This window comes from Hippocampus bargibanti, linkage group LG19, assembly GCF_051943395.1.
Source record: "Hippocampus bargibanti isolate YZ-2025 linkage group LG19, ASM5194339v1, whole genome shotgun sequence".
NCBI lineage: Eukaryota > Metazoa > Chordata > Actinopteri > Syngnathiformes > Syngnathidae > Hippocampus > Hippocampus bargibanti.
The window spans coordinates 7,621,064-7,641,626 of NC_142752.1; the positions used below are offsets into that span (position 1 = coordinate 7,621,064).

At 43.5% G+C, this 20,563-nt stretch overlaps 1 protein-coding gene and 1 long non-coding RNA gene across 3 annotated transcripts in view; both read left to right on the forward strand.

Moving 5' to 3' along the window:
• The first annotated feature begins 741 nt into the window (after window positions 1–741).
• ppp4r3a (protein phosphatase 4 regulatory subunit 3A) lies at window positions 742–8,103 on the forward strand. Of its 2 annotated transcripts, none has more exons than XM_089021882.1 (15): window positions 742–1,767; window positions 2,053–2,108; window positions 2,200–2,298; window positions 2,506–3,123; window positions 3,696–3,773; window positions 3,854–3,970; window positions 4,113–4,229; window positions 4,341–4,472; window positions 5,142–5,244; window positions 5,328–5,486; window positions 5,548–5,717; window positions 5,992–6,134; window positions 6,283–6,473; window positions 6,566–6,777; window positions 6,900–8,103. In XM_089021882.1, the coding sequence occupies exons 1-15, from the start codon at window positions 1,626–1,628 to the stop codon at window positions 7,023–7,025; spliced, it is 2,463 nt and encodes an 820-aa protein (XP_088878008.1). In that variant the 5' UTR covers window positions 742–1,625; the 3' UTR covers window positions 7,026–8,103. The 2 variants fall into 2 exon arrangements, with proteins under 2 accessions (XP_088878008.1, XP_088878009.1); XM_089021883.1 differs by having other exon boundaries at window positions 5,995–6,134.
• Window positions 8,104–8,967: 864 nt separating this feature from the next.
• LOC148883854 (uncharacterized) overlaps window positions 8,968–20,563 on the forward strand; it is a 79,420-nt gene continuing 67,824 nt past the window's right edge. The window contains exon 1 of the long non-coding RNA XR_016118546.1: window positions 8,968–9,355. This is a non-coding gene — a long non-coding RNA (uncharacterized LOC148883854). The remainder of the gene's footprint in view (window positions 9,356–20,563) is intronic.

The following is a 20,563-nucleotide window of genomic DNA, read 5'->3' on the forward strand; positions in this document are numbered from 1 at the left end:
TGGAAGTCCCAGGGTGTCTAAACTAAAATTATTTAAACCGTCAGGATTTATCCCGGTTAACACTATTTGAAAATACCCACAAATGTTTTCTTTGTAAACAGCACAATTCCGCATCAACAGAATAATATTTAATCAGAATCATCTTTATTGCCAAGTATGTAGAACACACAAGGAATTTGTTTCCGGTCGTAACCATTTTAGGATGAAACAAGTTTGAAGACAATTTGCTACATTACCTCTGAGTAGTTTGTTAAATAGCACCCATTACTGTAGGTCGAATTAAAAATTACAAACAAGAATGTTTCTTTAAGAATAATGAAATTCAAAATATTCCTCACCCTTGCTCTACACAATGTCTCAAAAGATCAGGAGGTAAAAGTGTGACCCATGTATGAGTGCACAAATTGTACTTTCAACTACTCATTGCTTACTTAGTGTATATTTTATTTTAGCATATTTTTTGGACGTCTTAGCGTGTAGTACTAAGGTATGAGGGGACCCCCTTTGTAATCTGTGCTAACTTCAAAATATTAATTTGTGTGCAGCGTTTTGTCACAAACATCGATTATTTCCGTCGTGGAATAACTCCTACAGAACTGACAGTGCTCGGGGCCCAAAAGGAAGGTTTTTAACACCCCACATTTTTGTACTGCACTGTTATCGTAATAAAACGGAACGTTTCTTCCGTCATGTACTGTTTCTTTAAATTTGTCGGACTGCCCTGTTGTTGCTGTGCTGGAAACCCCGTACAGCCTGTTGGGGCCCAAGATGGCTGACTACTCACGGGGGACTGTTAGCAAATATCCGAGCAAGACATCGCCAATGAATGACAAATAGCAATAGGTGGAGAGCAAAACGCTCGGATTAATTTAACGCTCATAGGTCGTTGCTTAGTATTGTTTTGGGGATGCAGACCTGCCAGAAAATAGAGAGTTTTCTCTCCGTGGTCCCGAACCAGAACATGGCGGAACACTTTGGGAAGAAATAGCAGCTAGTGCTAGCCAGCTGGCGCATTATTGCGTGCTATTTCGAAACGTTGTTTCGAATTTTAAAATACGCCCAGTATTGCCCGCAAATGTGAAACTAATGTTCTCGTTGTGCAGCAGTTAACACAGTCTTTATACGAATCGCTTGGATTTAGCTTACATGGAGGCAAGTCAACTCGTTAGCTTTGCTACTTGCTAACGTTGTGTATGTTCGTGTTTATGTGTCGAACACAACGAACGAGGGTAAAAATAGTCGACTTCTGGATTCTTTTGCATATATAGGCACGTAATTAATGTCAACATTGCACGGTGTAGCAGTTGGTGTGAACTCATACTCCCACCGCGGTATACATTTGCTATGTTTACTTGCTACTCTTCACGGTGGCTGTTATGTAATATGTGGTGATTAAACAGCTTTGGTGGAAATAATAGTGTACGGACATTGGTGTGAATATAGAGTTGCGCTTGCCACGGAGAAGGAATTGACGGGTGGGCTCACCAGATCGAAAACCGTGATCGACTGTTGGACCAGGTCCGAGTGGTAAATTGGAAGCTGTGGCGTTACTAAGGTGAAGCAGGTACCCCGTGACAACCCAGGAGGTGGGGGGCGGTGGAGACCACTTAAGACCACCCGCCAGGATGACGGACACTCGAAGACGAGTCAAAGTCTATACCCTCAATGAGGACAGGCAGTGGGATGACCGCGGCACCGGACACGTTTCGTCGGGGTATGTGGACCGGCTGAAGGGCACGTCTCTCCTCGTGCGAGCCGAAAGTGATGGTGAGTACCTTGACAGTGACCCTATGCACCACCAGTGGTGCTCAGAGGTGTCATGATTACCCACACTCCAATTGACCAATTTCAAATTTACATTGACATCTGTACACTTGCCCATGTGAATCTCTGAAAACAACCAACTCAATATTTCAAGTGATTATTCTCACCATTAAAAAACAATTACATAAAAGTAAAATGTCAGAAGAACCCCGTATTTCTTCTTGATTACTTGCCAGTGCCAATACCTGCCACTCTGATTTGTTTTTTCTTCTCTCCTTTGCCCTCGAGGTTCTCTACTACTGGAGTCCAAAATAAACACAAACACAGCGTACCAGAAACAACAGGTTGGTGCCTTTTTCCCCCGCTAAGCTCAAGTGCCATGACACCTTGTTCCTATGTGTTGACATGCACGTTTTGCTTCTTTGTTAATGCCAGGATACACTCATTGTGTGGTCAGAGGCCGAAAACTACGATTTGGCCCTCAGCTTCCAGGAGAAAGCTGGTTGCGATGAGATCTGGGAGAAAATTTGCCAGGTTATTGAGCCGTGTTTGTCAGCGACCTCTGTGTTTGTTTTGCTTTCACGGGAATTGCGAATTTGCATCGATAAGTGAGAGTCACAAGAGAATCTTGAATCTGAGAATGCGAACAACGTTCCCGGTGTCTCTTGCTATCTAGCTGGCCATTTGATTACCCCCCTCTCGTGTCTGTTTGGGCACTCATTAGATTTCTTTATTCTCAAGGTGCAAGGCAAAGACCCGTCTGTGGACATCACCCAAGATGTGGTGGACGAGCTTGAAGAGGAGCGCTTCGATGATATGTCGTCGCCCGGCTTGGAACTGCCACCGTGCGAGTTGAATCGTCTGGAGGACTTGGCGGAGCTAGTGGCCTCCTCGCTGCCGTCGCCGCTGCGGCGTGAGAAACTGGCGCTGGCCGTCGAGAACGAGGGCTACATCCGCAAGCTCCTGGAACTGTTCCGCGTGTGCGAGGATCTGGAGAACCGCGAGGGTCTGCACCACCTTTATGAAATCATCAAAGGCATTTTCCTCCTCAACCGTACGGCGCTCTTCGAGGTCATGTTCTCGGACGAGTGTATTATGGATGTCATCGGATGCCTGGAGTTCGACCCGGCGCTCCAGCAACCGCGGCGCCACCGTGAGTTCCTCACGAAGACGGCCCGCTTTAAGGAAGTGATCCCCATCTCGGACCCTGAACTGCGTCAGAAAATCCACCAGACGTATCGCGTGCAGTACATTCAGGATATGGTACTGCCCACTCCCTCCGTCTTTGAGGAGAACATGCTGTCCACTCTGCACTCCTTCATCTTCTTCAACAAGGTGGAGATTGTGGGCATGCTTCAGGTGAGCTCACGTCATCGATCCGTGCCAACTTCCATTTGTGTTTTCAATATAGGTGGCAATTTGCGATCGATCGCCAGCCAGGCCGACTTAACCGATAGTTTCTCATTCGAGTGATGAGTGATATTACGGAAACTGCATAATACTGCACAATACAATACAGTACATGTTGATTTACATCGCACTTTAACAGCAGCTTAAGCTGGAACGATGCTAATTCGTTGTTTTAAGGTTTGGTGTAATTTATTCAGACATGCTGACGCCACCTTGAACGTTTTCTTCAAATTAAGTACTTCTGTGGCAAAAACTTCCATCGGGAACATTCCTGTTGTTCCGACTGACTTTTTTCCCCCCCCCGAAATGACCTTTTGTGTATCGTGTGTCACTGTCTCCATAGAAACCAAAAGGTGTTGTGTAAATCTGTTAATATAAGAAACTGTGATAAATTGTGAAATATTTTGTTCACCTTCATGGCACACTGACAATGAGGACAAATTAGATAATTTCAGATTATATTTTTTTGATTCTTTAATACATCATGCTCACCATTGTCTCGCCCTCTGCTCCAACGACAGGACGATGAGAAGTTCTTGACTGATCTTTTTGCACAGCTAACAGACGAAGCCACAGATGATGACAAAAGACACGAACTGGTATTGCAGAGATATGCTCCAAATTAACCCTTTCTTAATGTTTCCTTGATGTATTTTTGATGGCACCTTTTCCTTTCCAGGTGAACTTCTTGAAGGAATTTTGCGCATTCTCACAAACATTACAACCTCAAAACAGAGATGCCTTCTTCAAGACACTGTCAAATATGGGGATTCTCCCCGCGCTGGAAGTCATACTGGTGAGTGGGGCCGACGTGCTTGTTCATGTTTTCCTGTTTTTATTTTTTTGCGGCAAATTGAAAGAATCTGAGCCAATTGTGCCTTTTTTTTGCTAACCAAGTATGAGACTTCACAGAGTAACACAACGTCTGCTTATTACAGGGAATGGATGACGTTCAAGTGCGGGGGGCAGCGACCGATATCTTCTCTTATCTGGTGGAATACAACCCCTCCATGGTACGAGAATTTGTCATGCAGGAGTCTCAGCAGAATGATGACGTAAGTACGCTGGATGAATTCAAAGCAGCTCATTTAGAACTTGTTCACTGGTATAAAAAAAATAATAATAAATAATAATAATAACACACACAACCGTGACTTACCTTCCAGGACATCCTACTGATCAACCTCATCATCGAGCACATGATCTGCGACACAGACCCTGAGTTGGGAGGGGCCGTGCAGCTGATGGGTCTGCTCCGAACTCTGGTCGATCCAGAAAACATGCTGGCTACCGCAAATGTGAGTTTCCACGAGCATGCTTCCAAATACAATCATATTTTAATAAATAACTCAAACAGATTGAAAGTTAGCTAGCTAGCTAATAGATAACTAATAAATAGCTTGCTAGCTTATAGATAGCAAATATATAGCGACCTAGATAGCTAGCTTGCAAATAGATAGCTAGCTAGGTAGCCAGCTAGATAGCTCAAGTCAGTCACAGGATAAGTTTTTCTCAGGGTGAACAGCGGCAGCCACACGCGCCAGCGTTCACTCAACCCGCATAGACTCAACTCAGATAGAAAGCTAGCTAATAGATAGCTAATAGCTAACCAGCGAGATAGCAAATAGCTAGCTAGATAGATAGCTAGGTAGCCAGTTAAGTAGCTAGTAGATAGCAAATATAATACATTATAATATATCGTAAGGTATCGTCTTCAATACAGTTTTTTTGACACAAACGTCTGATGAGCATCTCAATTGAGTGGATGTTATTTTTTTTCTTACATCATTCCCACCGACACTATATATAAAACTAAGCAAATGCAGTTCCATTTTGCAACCAGCCTCCCTGTCAGGATTGTCAAACGCACACACGGCCATATTGGATGTGTCGAATATATACTGTATGTACTCGGCCTGAAATAAAATTTGCATTCACGACAACGCCGCATCTTATCTTTCCCCCAGAAAACTGAAAAGACCGAGTTTTTGAGCTTCTTCTACAAGCATTGTATGCACGTCCTGTCAGCTCCACTACTGGCCAACACCACCGAGGAAACGCCGAGCAAAGGTATATCTCTGCAATATCTGCTGTCTGCAGATTCTGCTTGTTGTCCAATTGCTCTTGATGAACAAAGCATGGCTCTCTCTTAGATGATTTCCAGACATCCCAGTTGTTAGCACTCATTCTGGAACTTCTGACGTTCTGCGTGGAGCACCATACCTACCACATCAAGAACTACATCATCAACAAGGACATTCTGCGGAGGGTCCTGGTCCTCACCGCCTCTCAGCACGCCTTCTTGGCACTCTGTGAGTTTGCAAGATCCTTTTTTAAAAATGAGCATGTTATCATTTTCTTCCTTCCCGCCAGGTGCCCTGCGCTTCATGCGGCGAATCATCGGCTTGAAAGATGAATTCTACAACCGCTACATTATGCGAAATTTCCTCTTTGAGCCCGTCGTGAAGGCCTTCCTCAAGAACGGCTCGCGTTACAACCTCATGAACTCGGCTATTATTGAGATGTTTGAGTATGTCCGTGTGGTGAGTAGGTGTTTCAATATTTTGGGTTTAAGGTAAAAAAAAAATCTGAACACACATTCGGGGGGTGTATACCAACAATAAATGAACGCCTTATTAATTTGTATGGTGTGTTTTTTTCCTTTCTCTTCTGTGCTTGCTGCTTTTCTTTTTCCAAACCGACCTCCTTCTCCTTGTGTCTCCTCCTCATGACTTCCACCTCAAACTCTGCATTCTCCCTCCTCCACCAACGTCACCCCCCCTCCCAACCCAATCTCCTCTTTTCCATTGCTCCTAGGAGGATGTGAAGTCTCTCACCGCTCATATTATTGAGAATTATTGGAAGGCTCTGGAGGATGTGGACTACGTCCAGACCTTCAAGGGCCTGAAGCTGCGCTACGAGCAGCAGCGCGAGAGGCAGGACAATCCCAAATTAGACAGGTACAGTACTGGATTCATGTTTTACCCAAATGCTAAAAAAAAATCAGTACAAAAGTCGGGTTCAAGGTCAAAATTCTTTATTCGTAAGGATTATTATAAAAAAATAAAAACAACAAAGAAAAATAACTACTTTGCCTCACTGCTTTAGCATGCGCTCCATCCTGAGGAACCACCGCTTCCGTCGCGACGCCCGGACGCTGGAGGACGAGGAGGAGATGTGGTTCAACACGGACGAAGAGGACCTCGAGGATGGTGAGGCCGTCATACGTCCTTCAGAAAAGATGAAGGCCGAGGAGGACCTCATGGAGCCCATAAGCAAGTTTATGGAGAGGAAGAAATGCAAGTCGCTTTCCTGTGTTAATTTTTTTATGTTTTTATTTTTAAACACATACTTTATCAGTCTTACAAAGTATTGCCGTCTTCGCCTGCAGTGAAAGAAGCAGATGACAAGGAAGTTCTTGGAAAGTCGACCTTGTCGGGCAGGCAGAACCCGAGCTTCAAACTCTCCTTTTCGGGCGCCACCAAAAGCAGCCTGTCAAGCCCGCCGTCATCTGCCTCGCTCAACCCCGGTTCCCCTGGCTCGCCAGAGTCTCCAAGCTCGGGAGCACGTAGCTCAGGCCCCACCCCAGCCGTTACCACAAAGGTATGCAAATTAATTGATATTAAGGTGCAGTAGATTGACACTCCCAAATACAAAATATTGTTGTTTATTTTTGCCATTTTTCCTCGGATCAAAAAAAAATGCAAATCTCATGACTTCTCCAGGGAGGATTAGTTGGACTGGTGGACTATCCCGATGACGACGAAGACGAGGACGAGGATGAGGAGGAGGACGGAGAGAGTAAAGACGACCCTCTGCCACCCTCGAAAAAGTCCAAACTGAACTCCTAAAAGGCGCACAGTTGACTTCCGTGCGTGTTCCGTTCGGATGTTTTCTGAAGACTGGAATTTCTTCGACAGGAACGATGAACCTGCAACAAAATGGAATGAATGAAAAGCCCCGCTCTGCTGGCGGCTCAACCAGAGGAAACGGACGCCAACGGAACCTCCCCCTCACCCCTTTTCGACCAGCCCGATTCAAATAAGTGCCAATCAGAAGAGCAAAGGAGGTGTGTCTAAAAAGATAGATAGGCAGACGGAAAGACGTCAAGTCACAGCGGAGGAACGGCCTAGCGGGCGGTCTGAAAGCACTGTTGAAATGAAGCTGACGGAGGAAATGACCACATTAAAAAATGTATATGCAGACTGAAATCCCCCAAGAGCTTGATGCACTTGGATCGCAACCCGCCACTGCCCCCCCCCCCCCTCCCGACCCCTCACCCTTCACCCCCACTCAGGGAAGGACATCATTTGGCCAAATGGTTCAGCCAGTTCAGACCTACACAGTCACCTCCTGCAGCCCTTCTCCAGAATCCACTTCTTTTTCTTCTTCTTTTCTTACTCTCCACCTTCAAGTTTTTGTTGCGTGTCCGTTTTAAGTTAGGCATAGAGGACCAGGGCAAAAGAAAGCCTCTTTTCTCGTCGTTTGGAGATGTCTTCAGTGTCGTCGTTATCCGGCAGACAAGTTCTCTGAAGAGACGAGAAACAAAAGGCAGCATTTTCTTGAAGCGTTTCGTTTTCTCTGTCTTGCAAGCCATTTTCCTCTTGTTTTCAGGACACCCACCGACCCGTTTCGTTAATGAGGACAAAAAGAGACCTGCCTTTAAATGTTCAGGATGTTTTCAGTCACACTTGAACAGGTTTTAAAGACCTCAGTAGGTGAGCTAGTTTTACCATTTTTGCCCTTTGAAACTGCAGATTTTTTGGAGAAATTTGTAATCCCCTCTTGATTAAAGATTGAGTGGAATTGTAGATATGATGTATTTTGTCATATCTTCTCATTTTGTTTCTTTTTACATGAGTGTACACTTAGTTGTTCAGATTTCTTGGGACCATTAAAATGAACTTTGCTGTATGGTGTCCTACTACAGCTTGTCTTCGTGTCTCATTGCCATGATGGAGTTTATACAGGAGGTTCCCATAGGTATGATTGTTGCTGGACCAAAAAGTAAATAGTAAATCAACCAAACAGGACCTATTTTAAATACAATATAACATTTATCAGCGTTGGCTTGCCTGTTCCATCAATGTCCCGTAGGTGGCAATCTTGTCCTGCAAAAGAAGTTTTTAATAAGGAAAAATTTACAGGACAGGGCAAACAATATTTGATACTTCTAATTTACGTTATTACATAATGTTTGGGACCTTTTACAAGATCATATTTATACCTATTTCATGTATAAATAATAAAAACGGTTCAATCAGGAATAATTCGATATCGCCCTCTACTGTCCGGGAATCCACAAAGGCATTTGGCAAGCAATCTTAATCGAATTTTCAGCGTTTGGCTGGAGCCGACACACGGTGACGGGAGTGCGCACAACGAAACACGCTCGCTTCATCGTCTTCCCGACGTTGCTTTATTTATTTATGTGTTTGTTTATTTATTTGTGTATTTTACTTTCGGAATGTATCCAATCATGCAAGAACGTGACCCTTATTTGAGATTAATGAGCCAAAGTGCAAAAGAACTTTTGACTTCATTTTGTTGAATAAAAAGCAACTGTAAATTGTCTTTTCCCTTGTAATTTGCCAGAAAGAATGATTCATTGTTGCATTCAATACAGACAGAGAGGTAGGGGGAACGAATCTGGTTTCATCATGGTGTGGAATGCAATCAACCAATCAATTGACGTGTTAGTCAACCCGTTCGCATGGCTGTGGTGACGTATTATCCGGTCTTGGATTGTTTGTCGAAAACACACACCTGCTTGTTGTCCCGTAATTTCAAAAAGCATCCGAGACTTACTCGGTATAATGCACGCAAACATTATGGGCTGCATAAAGTGGACACAAAACATGGACTATATTATCAACGGAATATAATATTGGAATCCTGCTGTCGAAATATGAAATCGGAAATGCTGCACGTCGAAATTTGGGAAACTCGGCCTAAGTTATGTAAACACCGGTACGCTGTCGACCATGCAAGCGTGCAAGGGATGGAGCCCTGCACGCCCAAGACGTCCCGTGATTCATCACCGCGTTCCACGACTCGAACCCGCCGCCAGTCCAAGTGAAAATGGAGGCCAGTACACGACCGACGGGAACCATGAAAGGCATCCGTGAAACGAGGAGAGGAAAACCACCATCCGTTCCATCTGCTGCACATTAGCAACGAGGTGAGATGCAGTCAACTCAGAAGTCAACTCCGCGTCAGTTTTCACTAGCCAACCTGTCATTGTGTGCCAACTATTTTTGAGATATTGACAGCTTGCAATGAAAAGGGCAGAAATGAAATTCTCCCGTTGTGCCAAATCTTTGCAAAAAGCTTTGTCAAATTGACACTTTGATTGTCATATTTTGGGTCGTGGTGGGAAGCAACAAAATGCAAATAATATTGTGTAGAAGTGTTTTTTTTGTAGGGTGTGTACCTCGCATCTTCCAGGTTTAATATGTCACGTGACCAAGCTTTTAACCATAGTTGCCATGCATGGGAGAGTACAGGGTTCTCAAACTCAATTTATGTAAGGGTTACTGATGATTGTCTAGCAGTTGTCAGTACAGTAATCCCTCATTTCTCCCGGTTAATGAGGACCAGGACCACCGCAATGGACGAAAATCCGCGAAGAAGAGTTGTATAATAATAATACTAACCCACATGATTTTATTTGACAGTAATAGCTTGTTTTTCATGCATAATGGGGACCGCGATAGTTAAAAATCCGCAAAGTAGCCCCCTATTAAGGCCCCTACCTCCCTGAGGAATTTGTATGCACTCGTTTGTGACTACAAGCATGACTAAAATATTTATATTGTATTTATACATCATATATTTGAGACAAGGACTATAGCAGTACAATAATCCCTTGTTTTTTGCTGTTAATGGTGACCAGGACATCCCACGATAGACAAAAATATGTGAAGTAGAGTTATATAACAATAACCCATGTACTAAAACATAGGAGAGACTGAGAAGATGCACAGCCAATCCACGTGACTGTAAATTATGGGATACCGTGCTGTCATTGGATGATGTCAGTGTTAGGAACCAATCAAGCTACAGCCATGTACAAAATCATGTCATTCGGCATTTTAATTTTATTCTGAACGTTTTTTTTCCCCGAAAGAAAAATGTGTGATGCACTGAAACCATAATAAGTGAACCGTGAAGTAGTAAGGGATCACTGTACCCCCTCACCCCCCAGAAAAAAAAGTATTCAAAAAATTACAACAAGATGATATAAGAAAGCCTGTAAAAGTCGCACAATGGGGAAATTTGAAGTCCAAGTACTATTCATTCCTCTCAACCTTTATTAAATGCAGTTTAGAATCAAAACGTAAGCGGCCCTTCAGCACGGGGGTAATAGAATATCTTTTCCTTCCCTTTAGTGTCACGTCTGAATTACATTTTGCTGAAAACTGTCATGAGCCATTCGTAGTTTGGAATAATTCCCTGCACATTTGCGGTTAGATATTTGCAAAGGTTTGCTTGCTTTGATTGAGCTCTAAAATGCCACAAGATGGTGCCTAAAGCTTAAAAAACAGTTGGAATTTCTGTTAAGGAACTATGGAAATGATCTGTGACGACCTTGATGACTTTATATTGTTGAAGAAGTGTCATTGCCCCCACACCCTCCTCCCTTTATCTTTTCGCATTCATGCTTGGTGGAATTTGACCCTTCAATGCTATGCAGCCATTCTGTTGGCCTGTCAATCTCAAATCAAACTTTTCCCATGGCCGATGTCAGGAAGTGGAAGAATTTGTGACTTATATGCCGTCACTAATGCTAAGTGGCTTGTTTTATGCCGGGGTGCAGGGACAGGAAACATGGATGTGAGTGTATGAGCTCCATAAATTGCATGTGAAATGGAAATGTCATAGAGATAATAAGAGCTTCCACCATCTGTGTGTGTGCGTGTGTGTGCGATGGGTCGGAAGTACAGCACAGTGATGGGAGCCCGTCATAAATCCACGACATGAGTTGCGGATAATAGTGGCGAAGATAGAACTATGATTTATCGCTTTGTGACTTCCTGGTCATGGCATGTTCTCATTTAAAGTGGAACCTCAAAGATCTACCGGCAGTGCATTCGGATGAGGACAAAAATAATCAAATACAATACAACTGACTCTGTTAAATGGTCCACAAAAATGTATTGACTCTTAAAGGACAACCGACGTCACTTTTGTTTCTTAACTGACATCAGAAAAACGTTTTATAGCATCTAAAATACCCAAAACACGCAGTATGATATTTTTATTCAAATGCAAAACACCAATAAAAATGACTTAAAGTGTCCAAAATCTGCAAAAAATTGAGCTGCGAATTGGGCATTTTCAGAAAGTCCCGCCCCCCGTTCGTGACGTCACGCCAAGACGTCTTGCATTGCTGGAGAATCAAAACAATGGCTTCAGATTCGGAGAATGTGCTTTCTTGTTACACATCCAGTTATGAATATGATTCAAATAGTTCTGAAGAGGAAAGCATACATGTTTACTATCAATTAAAGAATTTATTCCGTGTCATTTTGAGGCATCTGGACTGCAATGTAGCGTCCCAGAAAAGAGGCACAAAATGGCGACCGCCTGTGGCCACCTCTGTTTCCACAGGTTGATAAATTCCTTATATGGAGCTTGGACGCCCTCTTCTGGCGGCTTTTGGGTGCAACACAAGGTTTTCAGATCAAACAAGTACAGCAAAATACATGTGACGTTACGTACGTACTCGTCACCAACTCGAAAACAAGACTTCCTGAATATTCAGCGCACGTCTTAAAACGTAAAATATAGCTATATGCGGTGGAATCTTATTAAAATACGCTCAGTATAAGTGATTTGAAGCCATTTTACAAATTATGGACACAACTTGTCCGGAGACGTCGGTTGTCCTTTAAATGTCTGCCCTGAAACTATCATAGATATTTTTTTTTACTCATTCACTGCCATTCCCAAATGTATTCAGGAATTGAAAATATGATGTCGAGCGCCATTGCCGAATTTGAAATCTAGTTTTTTCTTGAGAGGGTGGGACGGTGCCGATAAAGTGCTGGGCAGACCTCTGGCAATGTTTTTTCCCTTCCACGAGGGGGGAGCATTTGCCTTTTGTACATCGCCCCCATTTCAAGCTCAGATAACTCCAGACCTATATAACTTAGGAATTAACTATTTAACTCATTCACTGCCATTCAAAAATGTATTCGGGAATTGAAAATATGACGTAGAGCGCCGTTGCCGAATTTGTTCGTAACATCGATTCTCTTCCCATCTTCAAGCCCCATCTCAAAACCCACCTATTTAAAATTGTTTTTTCTGTGTAGCTCTCTCTTGTTTCTATTTATAATTCTATTTTATTTATTGTATTATATTTGTGATTGTATTTTATTTATTATAGTACCTATGCTTGACTGTGACTGTAAAGTGTCCTTGAGAGCTTTGAAAGGCGCTTAAAATGTCATGTATTATTGTTATTTTGTTTTTTCTTGCGAGGATGCCGATAAAATACTGGTCAGAACTCTGGCAATATTTTTTCTCTTCCACGAGGGGGCAGCATTTGCTTTTTGTCCATGTTAGCACTATATAAATCTATATGTATGTATTGCATTGTGTTTTGGACAGCCACCCTCATTTCAAGCTCAGATAACTCCAGAGCCATAATACTTAGGAATGAACTCTTTATTTATCGATGAAAGAAGAGAGTCTAAGGTTTCTTGCGCTGTGTTGAATGTTTATGTAGTCCCAAATCGCCATATAATGTGGGTCCTGGAATTTGAGTGAAAATGACAAAAACCCTGGCACTGGAGTGGACACATTTTTGCAATGAGTTAAGGATGGTGACAACTGGTACCAAGTTTTGGCCACTTGTGTTACAAAGGCCATTTTTTGGCACCTCCAGTTGTGTTGGGAAAAAAAACACATTTCTTTTGTGAACGAAAAAGCTTCTAAAAATCTCAGAGGGCAAGTAGGAGCAAAATCACGATGCCACACAAGCGATCGAATCTGCCTCGCCGCCGCCACCGCTTGTTAGCATGAATGGAAGCCTTAAAGGTGTCCGTTTCCACTCTGTAAACATGCGGATTGGACGCCCGGTTCAATGGGAGTTGAACATATGGGATCAGTCTCGCGTACGTTTGGCCCTCTGGTCACTTTTTCAGGATACATTTAAGTCACTATTCAGCCACACAAAATCAAACCTCCGCTTTCGCTTATGGCGGGTAACCTAAAACTATCTAAACACCACCCTTTCCCGAAATACAGTAGCAGTCAAAGCTCTGTTTGACACAGCAAATATCGCTCTATAATCAACTTTTTTTTTACCCCCCCAACCTCCTTCTTTCTTCTTTTTGGTCCATAGAGCTTGGCACTGATGGCTCCTGCTGCTCGGACTGTCTGAGACTATTGATGGTGTCTCGGCATCACGTGGCGTAGGCGCACGTCTTGCCAGGTTCATCGCGTCACTCCGCTTTTGCGTGTGTGGTCAACAGGCGCCTTTGAGGGACCGGGTGGTGGGGTCAAGATCCGTTTGGACCCAAGCTGGTGTCACACCATGCGTCTATTCAGGGTCTATTTATTGAATGATCATATTTAATGTGTCTTTGCTGGCTGACTTTGAATGAGAATTGAAGTGGAACACAGCCAAAATGATTTTTTTTATTCATTCACTGCCAGACGATGTACAGAAATGTGTCCACTCCAGTGCCAAGGTTTTTGACATTTTCACTCAAATTGCAGGGCCCACAGGATATTGAGTTTTAGGACTACAAAAAAAACATTCAATGCAGCGTAAGAAACCTGAGACTCTCTTCTTTTATCAGGAAAAAAAAATAGTTAATTCCTAAAAAACTCCGAGTCTGGACTTATATGAGCTTGAAATGAATGCGGCTGTCCAAAATACAATCCAAGACATACATATTGGTTTATATAGTGCTTTAACAACAGCTGAAGCTGGAACAAAGTGCTAAGATGGTTAAAAAAGGAAATTCTGCCCCCTTGTCGAAGGGAAAAACATTGCCAGAGGTCTGACCAATACTTTATCTGCACCACTCCCTGAACGCTGGGTCCGAGAGGACAGTAATTTAATCTGTGCTGTATATCACGCATATTAGCATATTTGACAATAAAGCTGACTTTAACTTTGAAGCCAACCTGTTTACCTGTATTGGGCTCTGGTTTCACCTCATTAGCATGACTAAGCCTACGTGGTATCGAGCTAAGCAGTATGTTGTAAGCAACGTCTAAATTAAAGCGTCCTGAAGCCGACCTGTTTACCTCTATTGGTCTATCCCTGGCTACGGTTTCACCTCATTAGCATGACTCAGCCGATGTGGTATCGACCTAATAAGTCTGTTGTAAGCACAGTCTAAATTAAACTTGAACCACTATGGCGATTTAGTGAAGGGTTTTGCTGTTTAACAAAAATGGCTTATTTTCCTCCTCTTTCAAATTTCATTTTATGCACTGTTCTGGACTTTCCTTTGAAATGGCGATGGGAAAAAAAACTTTCAAGCTCATGACTTTGGACTACATTAACTGTTTTAAGACAAAATAATTTGGATGTGACACTCGGGTGTGATGGACAACCTTTTTTGGAATTAATCCATTAAATCAAGAATTCACTGTGTGACAAAAATGACATTGTGTCTTAAAACAGACAAAATTGCCCACGCCGAGTAGTCGGACTTTGTGACAGAATACTGTAAAATTTGATCGAAACTGCCTTTAAAAAAGCTTTTTAAATTTTCATTTGGACTTCCTCACACTTGCAAATAAGTTGAATTCCCATTCCATTTGACACTTTTTACTTCCGGCCACTTGCTTTGTGGCATAAATTGTACTTCTACCCTCACACAAACTTCCAGTTCATCTTTCTTTCTGCTCGCTGGCCAAAAGCATATGGTGACTCTGGGCGGAAGATAAGAGGAACATGTCAATGTGCGCTACTGAACAAACACATCTTTAATTCCTCCCTTTTCTTCTTTGTGTAAGCCTCTTTGCCGGCTCCTCACCTCTTCATTTTTGCCGACGGCTGGGCACAATTAAGAGCAGAAGAAGGAGAAGGGGGCGCCGGTATATTTGCGGGTGACGGCAAAGTAGGGAGGAGAGGATGGGAATGGGCTTCAGATGCTCTTTGGGAAACGAAGGGCGGTCAGGAGGAGAGGCGGCTCTGCTTACGTGGAATGAAAGAGGGTCTGTTGCTCTCCGGCGGGGCACATCAGAGGCGCTAAGCGCCATGCCGCTCGCTTTTTGCGGGGAGCCAAAAGTGGCTTTCCAACCAACTCTGCTTCCATTTATCTTGGGCTTCCTCCACACACGTACTCTCACGTTTCAATCGCATGCACATGGAGGTTCTCTGCGATAGCTTTGATTCTTGATTGCTTGGTTTTCTGTGGTGTGTGCAAATATAATATAGATATCAATACAATTGCCAATTATATGGTTCTGGCATTATGTTTATTTTTTTCTTCTTCTTGTGAATAATTTACTTCAGAGATCCAGTGATGGAATATTTTTGGAATCAAGTCAATGATCACTCAGTAAGTGTAGAAAGATAAATGTTCATTTTGAAACAATTAGATTAGATTAACCTTTATTGGTTTGACAATGTCCATTTTACAGCAGCAAAGTGGAAAAAAAAGAAATAGAAAAACAAAATACTGGAGCTGCTGTAAAGGCAGCCATCTTGAAGGAAAAAAAAAAAACAACAACAAAATAACAAATAATGTGACACAACACAAAATGCACAGACAGTCTTTCAATCTTCAGCACTTTCTGTTGTTGCATGAAGCAGTTCATGAAGCTCAATGAAAGAGGAGAAAGTGCCGTTTTCACCAGTGGATCACAGACGCCATGGTCAAATGTGCACGTCTGCTACAAGCTAAATGTTGAAAGCAAACACGAAGCTGTTGCATCCATGAACAAAAAGACACTGTCTCACATCTCCTGTCCCACGTAAATCCGCTTCAATTCCAAGCCGCGATTTACAGTTTCACATGCTCACTTAATCACTTGTGCACCTGGGATTCGGGGGTTGTTTTTCTCCGATTGCATTGGCCATATTCAGGGTCTGCTGTCGTATCTGTGACGTTGAGTGTGCATGGCTTGGCCTGGTCTGATGACTCGGTGTGGAGTGGAGTGGATTGAAAAGGTGTGAAGAGGCGCTTTAAAGCCGCTATTATTAGCACTCTGCTCCACAGTTCGGATTCTACCACCCTCTCCTCCCCCCGCCGTCATTCCTACCATGTCTCCTGTCCAGCGGCATTGTTTCATCATTATCTTGCCGCGGTTATCGCAGCTCACGCCAAGAAGGGCAGCCCCCTTATTTGCTTCCATTCCAACGAGGCTTTATATAGGCTATTGCATACATTGTGTTACTCGCACACTGTGTCAAGGGCTGCGGCTGTAATAGTTCCCAGAGTCAGACGACACACTTTTCCTTTCATTGAGCACTGCAACACTTGCGCCCCTTCATTCGCCCGACATGTCAAGGGCACTGCGGTGGGCGCGAGCTCAGCATATCTCACCTCGAGGCCCGTTTGTGTTGCTCTCACCATTCGCCCGTAGAAATAGAAAGACAAATAAAGCACTCGTTCCGTGAACCTCAAACTCTGAGTAGTTTAAGATCTAAATATTGAGACGGTTATAAAATTGATCGTAAGAATCAAATAGCTGATGATAAGTTCCAAAATAAATTAGAGATTCCAAATTGCCAACCACAAATGGGTGTGGGTTGACTGTACTGTAATTGTGCTGTCACATTCCCAGACGATGGCTGACGTGACCCCTCCAGCACCCCCTCCAAAAAAAAAATCACGAAACATCCACAATAGAATTGAATTCACAGCGAAAAGTAAATGTACGCTCAACCTCCCCGAACTAAAAAAAATAAAAGAATAGTAATACAGTAATAATAATCATAATAATAATAATAGGGGTGGCCCGATAGTCGAGTGGTTAGCACACCGGCTTCACAGTGCAGAGGTCGCCGGTTCGTGTCCCGGTCCGGCCTCCCTGTGTGGAGTTTGCATGCTCTCCCCGGACACGCGTGGGTTTTCTCTTGGTCCTCCGGTTTCCTCCCACACTCCAAAAAAATGCATGGCAGGCAGATTGACCACTCCAAATTGCCCCGAGATGTGAGTGACTGTTGTACGTCTTTGTGTGCCCTGCGATTGGCTGGCAACCAATTCAGGGTGTCCCCCGCCTCGTGCCCCGAAAACAGCTGAGATAGGCTGCAGCAACCCCCGCGACCCTAATGAGGAATAAGCGGTACGGAAAATGAGATGAGATAATAATAATTATTATTATTATAATAGTGATGGTGATTATGATGATGATACTACTACTACTACTAATAATAATAATAATAATAATCATACATTTAATTTACAAGCCCCTGTCAAAGCACCCAAGGACACTTTACAATTAAAATAATAATAATAATACAATAAAGTCTCGTTATATCGATATCGGTTATATCGATAGTACCGCTTATTACGATACTATTTTCATTTCCCTTGCACATTTCTAGTCTTTTTATGTATAATTAGTACCGTTTAGTACGATACCCGGTTATTACGATAATCCGGTTATTACGGTGCTCCTTTTCATCCCCCGCCGGCCATTTTTGTTGTTTATATCGATATATCCGTCGCGCCATTGGTCAACTTGGTCACGTGTCTTGTTACGTGAGCCGCCATCGGTCGCGCCATTGGTCGACTTGGTCACATGAGCCGCCATCGGTCGCGCTATTGGTCGACTTGGCCGTGTGACTTTGTCACGTGACACGCCATCGGTCGCGCCATTGGTCAACTTGGTCACGTGTCTTGGTTACGTGTCACGCCATCAGTCGCGCCATTGGTCGACTTGGTCAGGTGACTTGGTTACGTGCCCATCACCTGTGTAGCAGAGCCATTTTCATTTTCAGACGCTAGCTCGTGTGTAGCAGACGAGATTGAAGTGTTTGTGTTAAAAGGTAAAAATGGGAAGCAGAAGAAGATTGATGACTTTTTTAAATTGTATACATAATACAGTAAGATGTAAGCGTTGCAGTTTCCCTGTTGTGTTATGTACATGCCCACTGTACTGTATATGAATGCAATCGTTTTTTGCAACAATGTTTCTTGTTTTGTCTGCTGAAGCGCGATGATTTTGAAAATTATTAACATTCCATACTGTGTATTAAAGGACAGCCGATGTCACTTTTTATTCAAATGCAAATAAAAATGACTTCACGCCAAGACGTCTTGCATTGCTTGTGAATCCAAACAATGGCTTCAGATTCGGATAATATGCTTTCTTGTTACACATCCAGTTATGAATATGTTTCAAATACACCGTAGTTCTGAAGATTAAAGCATACATGTTTACAATCATTAAAGAATTATATGTGCCATTTTGAGGCAACATTGGGGGAACATCTCTCACCCAAAAAAAAAGGGAGCTAATGGCCAGCTCCGTTTCTTATATGGCGCTTGGCTGCCCTCTTTTGGCGGCTTTTGTTTAATGCAGTTCGGCGCAGGATCGGATATATCGATAGTCCCGGTTATATCGATATTTTTTCGGACTCCCTTGAATATCGATATAACGAGACTTTACTGTAATAATAATAATAAACTGCCAATTAATTTATTCACTGTCATTCACAAATTTATTTAGGAATTGAAAATGTGACATATAGAGCGTCATTCCCAAATTAGTTCGGGTTTTGTTCTTTCTTGCTTGGGTGCCGATAAAGCACTGTCCAGACCTCTGGCGATGTTTCCCCCCCCCTTTTTTTCCATGTTAGCACTTTGTTCCAGCTTCAGCTGTTGTTAAAGCGCTAAATAAACCAATATGTATGTATTGCATTGTATTTGGGGGAGCCGCCCTCATTTCAAGCTCATATAACTCCAGACCCACATAGTTCAGAAAATAACCCTTTTTTCTGATGAAAGAAGAGAGTCTAAGGTTTCTTGCGCTCCATTGAATGTTTATATAGACCTAAAACTCAATATAACGTGGGTCCTGGAATTTGAATGACAATGACAAAAACCCTGGCACTGGAGTGGACACATGTTTGCAGATGTCTGGCAGTGAATGAATTGACAGGGTCTAACGCAGGCTGAAATCCCACCGCCTTCCTCTTCTATTTCACAGCTGACCCTCGACCAACTCCTTGTTGGTTTAGCACCCCTGTACGTTTGTCCCCCGGAGCCGTGAGGCCGGTCATGGAGACAAGACGTCTCTGAGGATTGACGGCGCTTTGTTTTTACAGAGACTGTCAGTACTAAAGTTTACTGTTTTACACTGCAGGTGATGAATTCGGATGCGGCTTCAACACGTGTGATGAAATATCATCCTGGTCGGGTTATTTCTGCCTTTTTTATTTAAAAAAAAGGGAAAGCAGCTGTATCGGAGGGCGTGACGTTCTCCTTGCCCTCAGTTCAAATCCTTCGCCTTTTGGTCATGGCCCTCACGAGGTACCGCAGCACGCTAATGCTACTGAAGGGGCTTGACGCGAACCGCTGGGTGGTCATGCTCATCAGGTGCCACGTAACCTGAGTAGTATTTGGTCCCAGTCCAGCAAATAGTCCTCAGTCCGTAGTGGAATTTGCAATGATGATCATCGAAAATTCACTGGGTGCTGTGAATTGCAATCCCTGCTGTAGGGTGATTATTTAGAGACTTTGGCCGCCTGTTTGTAGAGGCTTTCGTTTTGCTCAAACACCCCGTTCGGAATAAATTTGACATCTAAGAGGGCTCTTCCGCTGATAAATCACACTTGTTGAAAAGTTTCGAGAGGGAGAAAGTGAGACACTTAAGCGCTCAGCAGGAAATGGGGCAGAGCCAATGTAAGCATGTGTGTGTGGATAAACTGAATCATTACCCATATATGAAGAGACCAAAACTAAAATGTGATACCGGACTTTTCAATCATCCCATGTCTGTGTGGTCCTTTTTCCCACCCTTCCTATGTTCTTGACCAACTGTTGTCTTATCCGTCATCTCCTCCCATAAGGCTCAATCTTATCAATGGTCCTCCACATGCAGTCCAAATACCGCATGCTAAGGCTAGCTCACGGAGAGCAAAGTTCGCCTCTTTCTAATGTGACCCCCGCGTGACCTCCCCCTGATGTGATTGACCACTCGCACAAAAGATTCCCAGTGGTCTGTGCTCGCTAAAGGGTTCTGGTCCATCCGTTAGCCACAGCGGGGGCCTGACGGGTGGGGTGGGGGTATTCGGTGGTGGTGGGGGGTTTCTGGGTCAGGGGTCGGCGAGATGCCACATGTTCGGTCGTCTGTCACATGGTTGAGCCCTCTCTGGTGACAGTGCCCTGCTTTGAGAGACGAGACGCGGTGACCCCGCCAAAAAAGCCCCCCACCCCCAAGGGATGCGTGCACTTTGTTCGGGCCT

Coding starts and splice junctions, on each gene's coding strand:
- ppp4r3a (XM_089021882.1), top strand. CDS start 1,626: ATGACGGACACTCGAAGACGAGTCAAAGTCTATACCCTCAATGAGGAC. Junction 4,473..5,141: donor ACATGCTGGCTACCGCAAAT/GTGAGTTTCCAC, acceptor TCTTTCCCCCAG/AAAACTGAAAAGACCGAGTT. Junction 5,718..5,991: donor TGTTTGAGTATGTCCGTGTG/GTGAGTAGGTGT, acceptor CATTGCTCCTAG/GAGGATGTGAAGTCTCTCAC.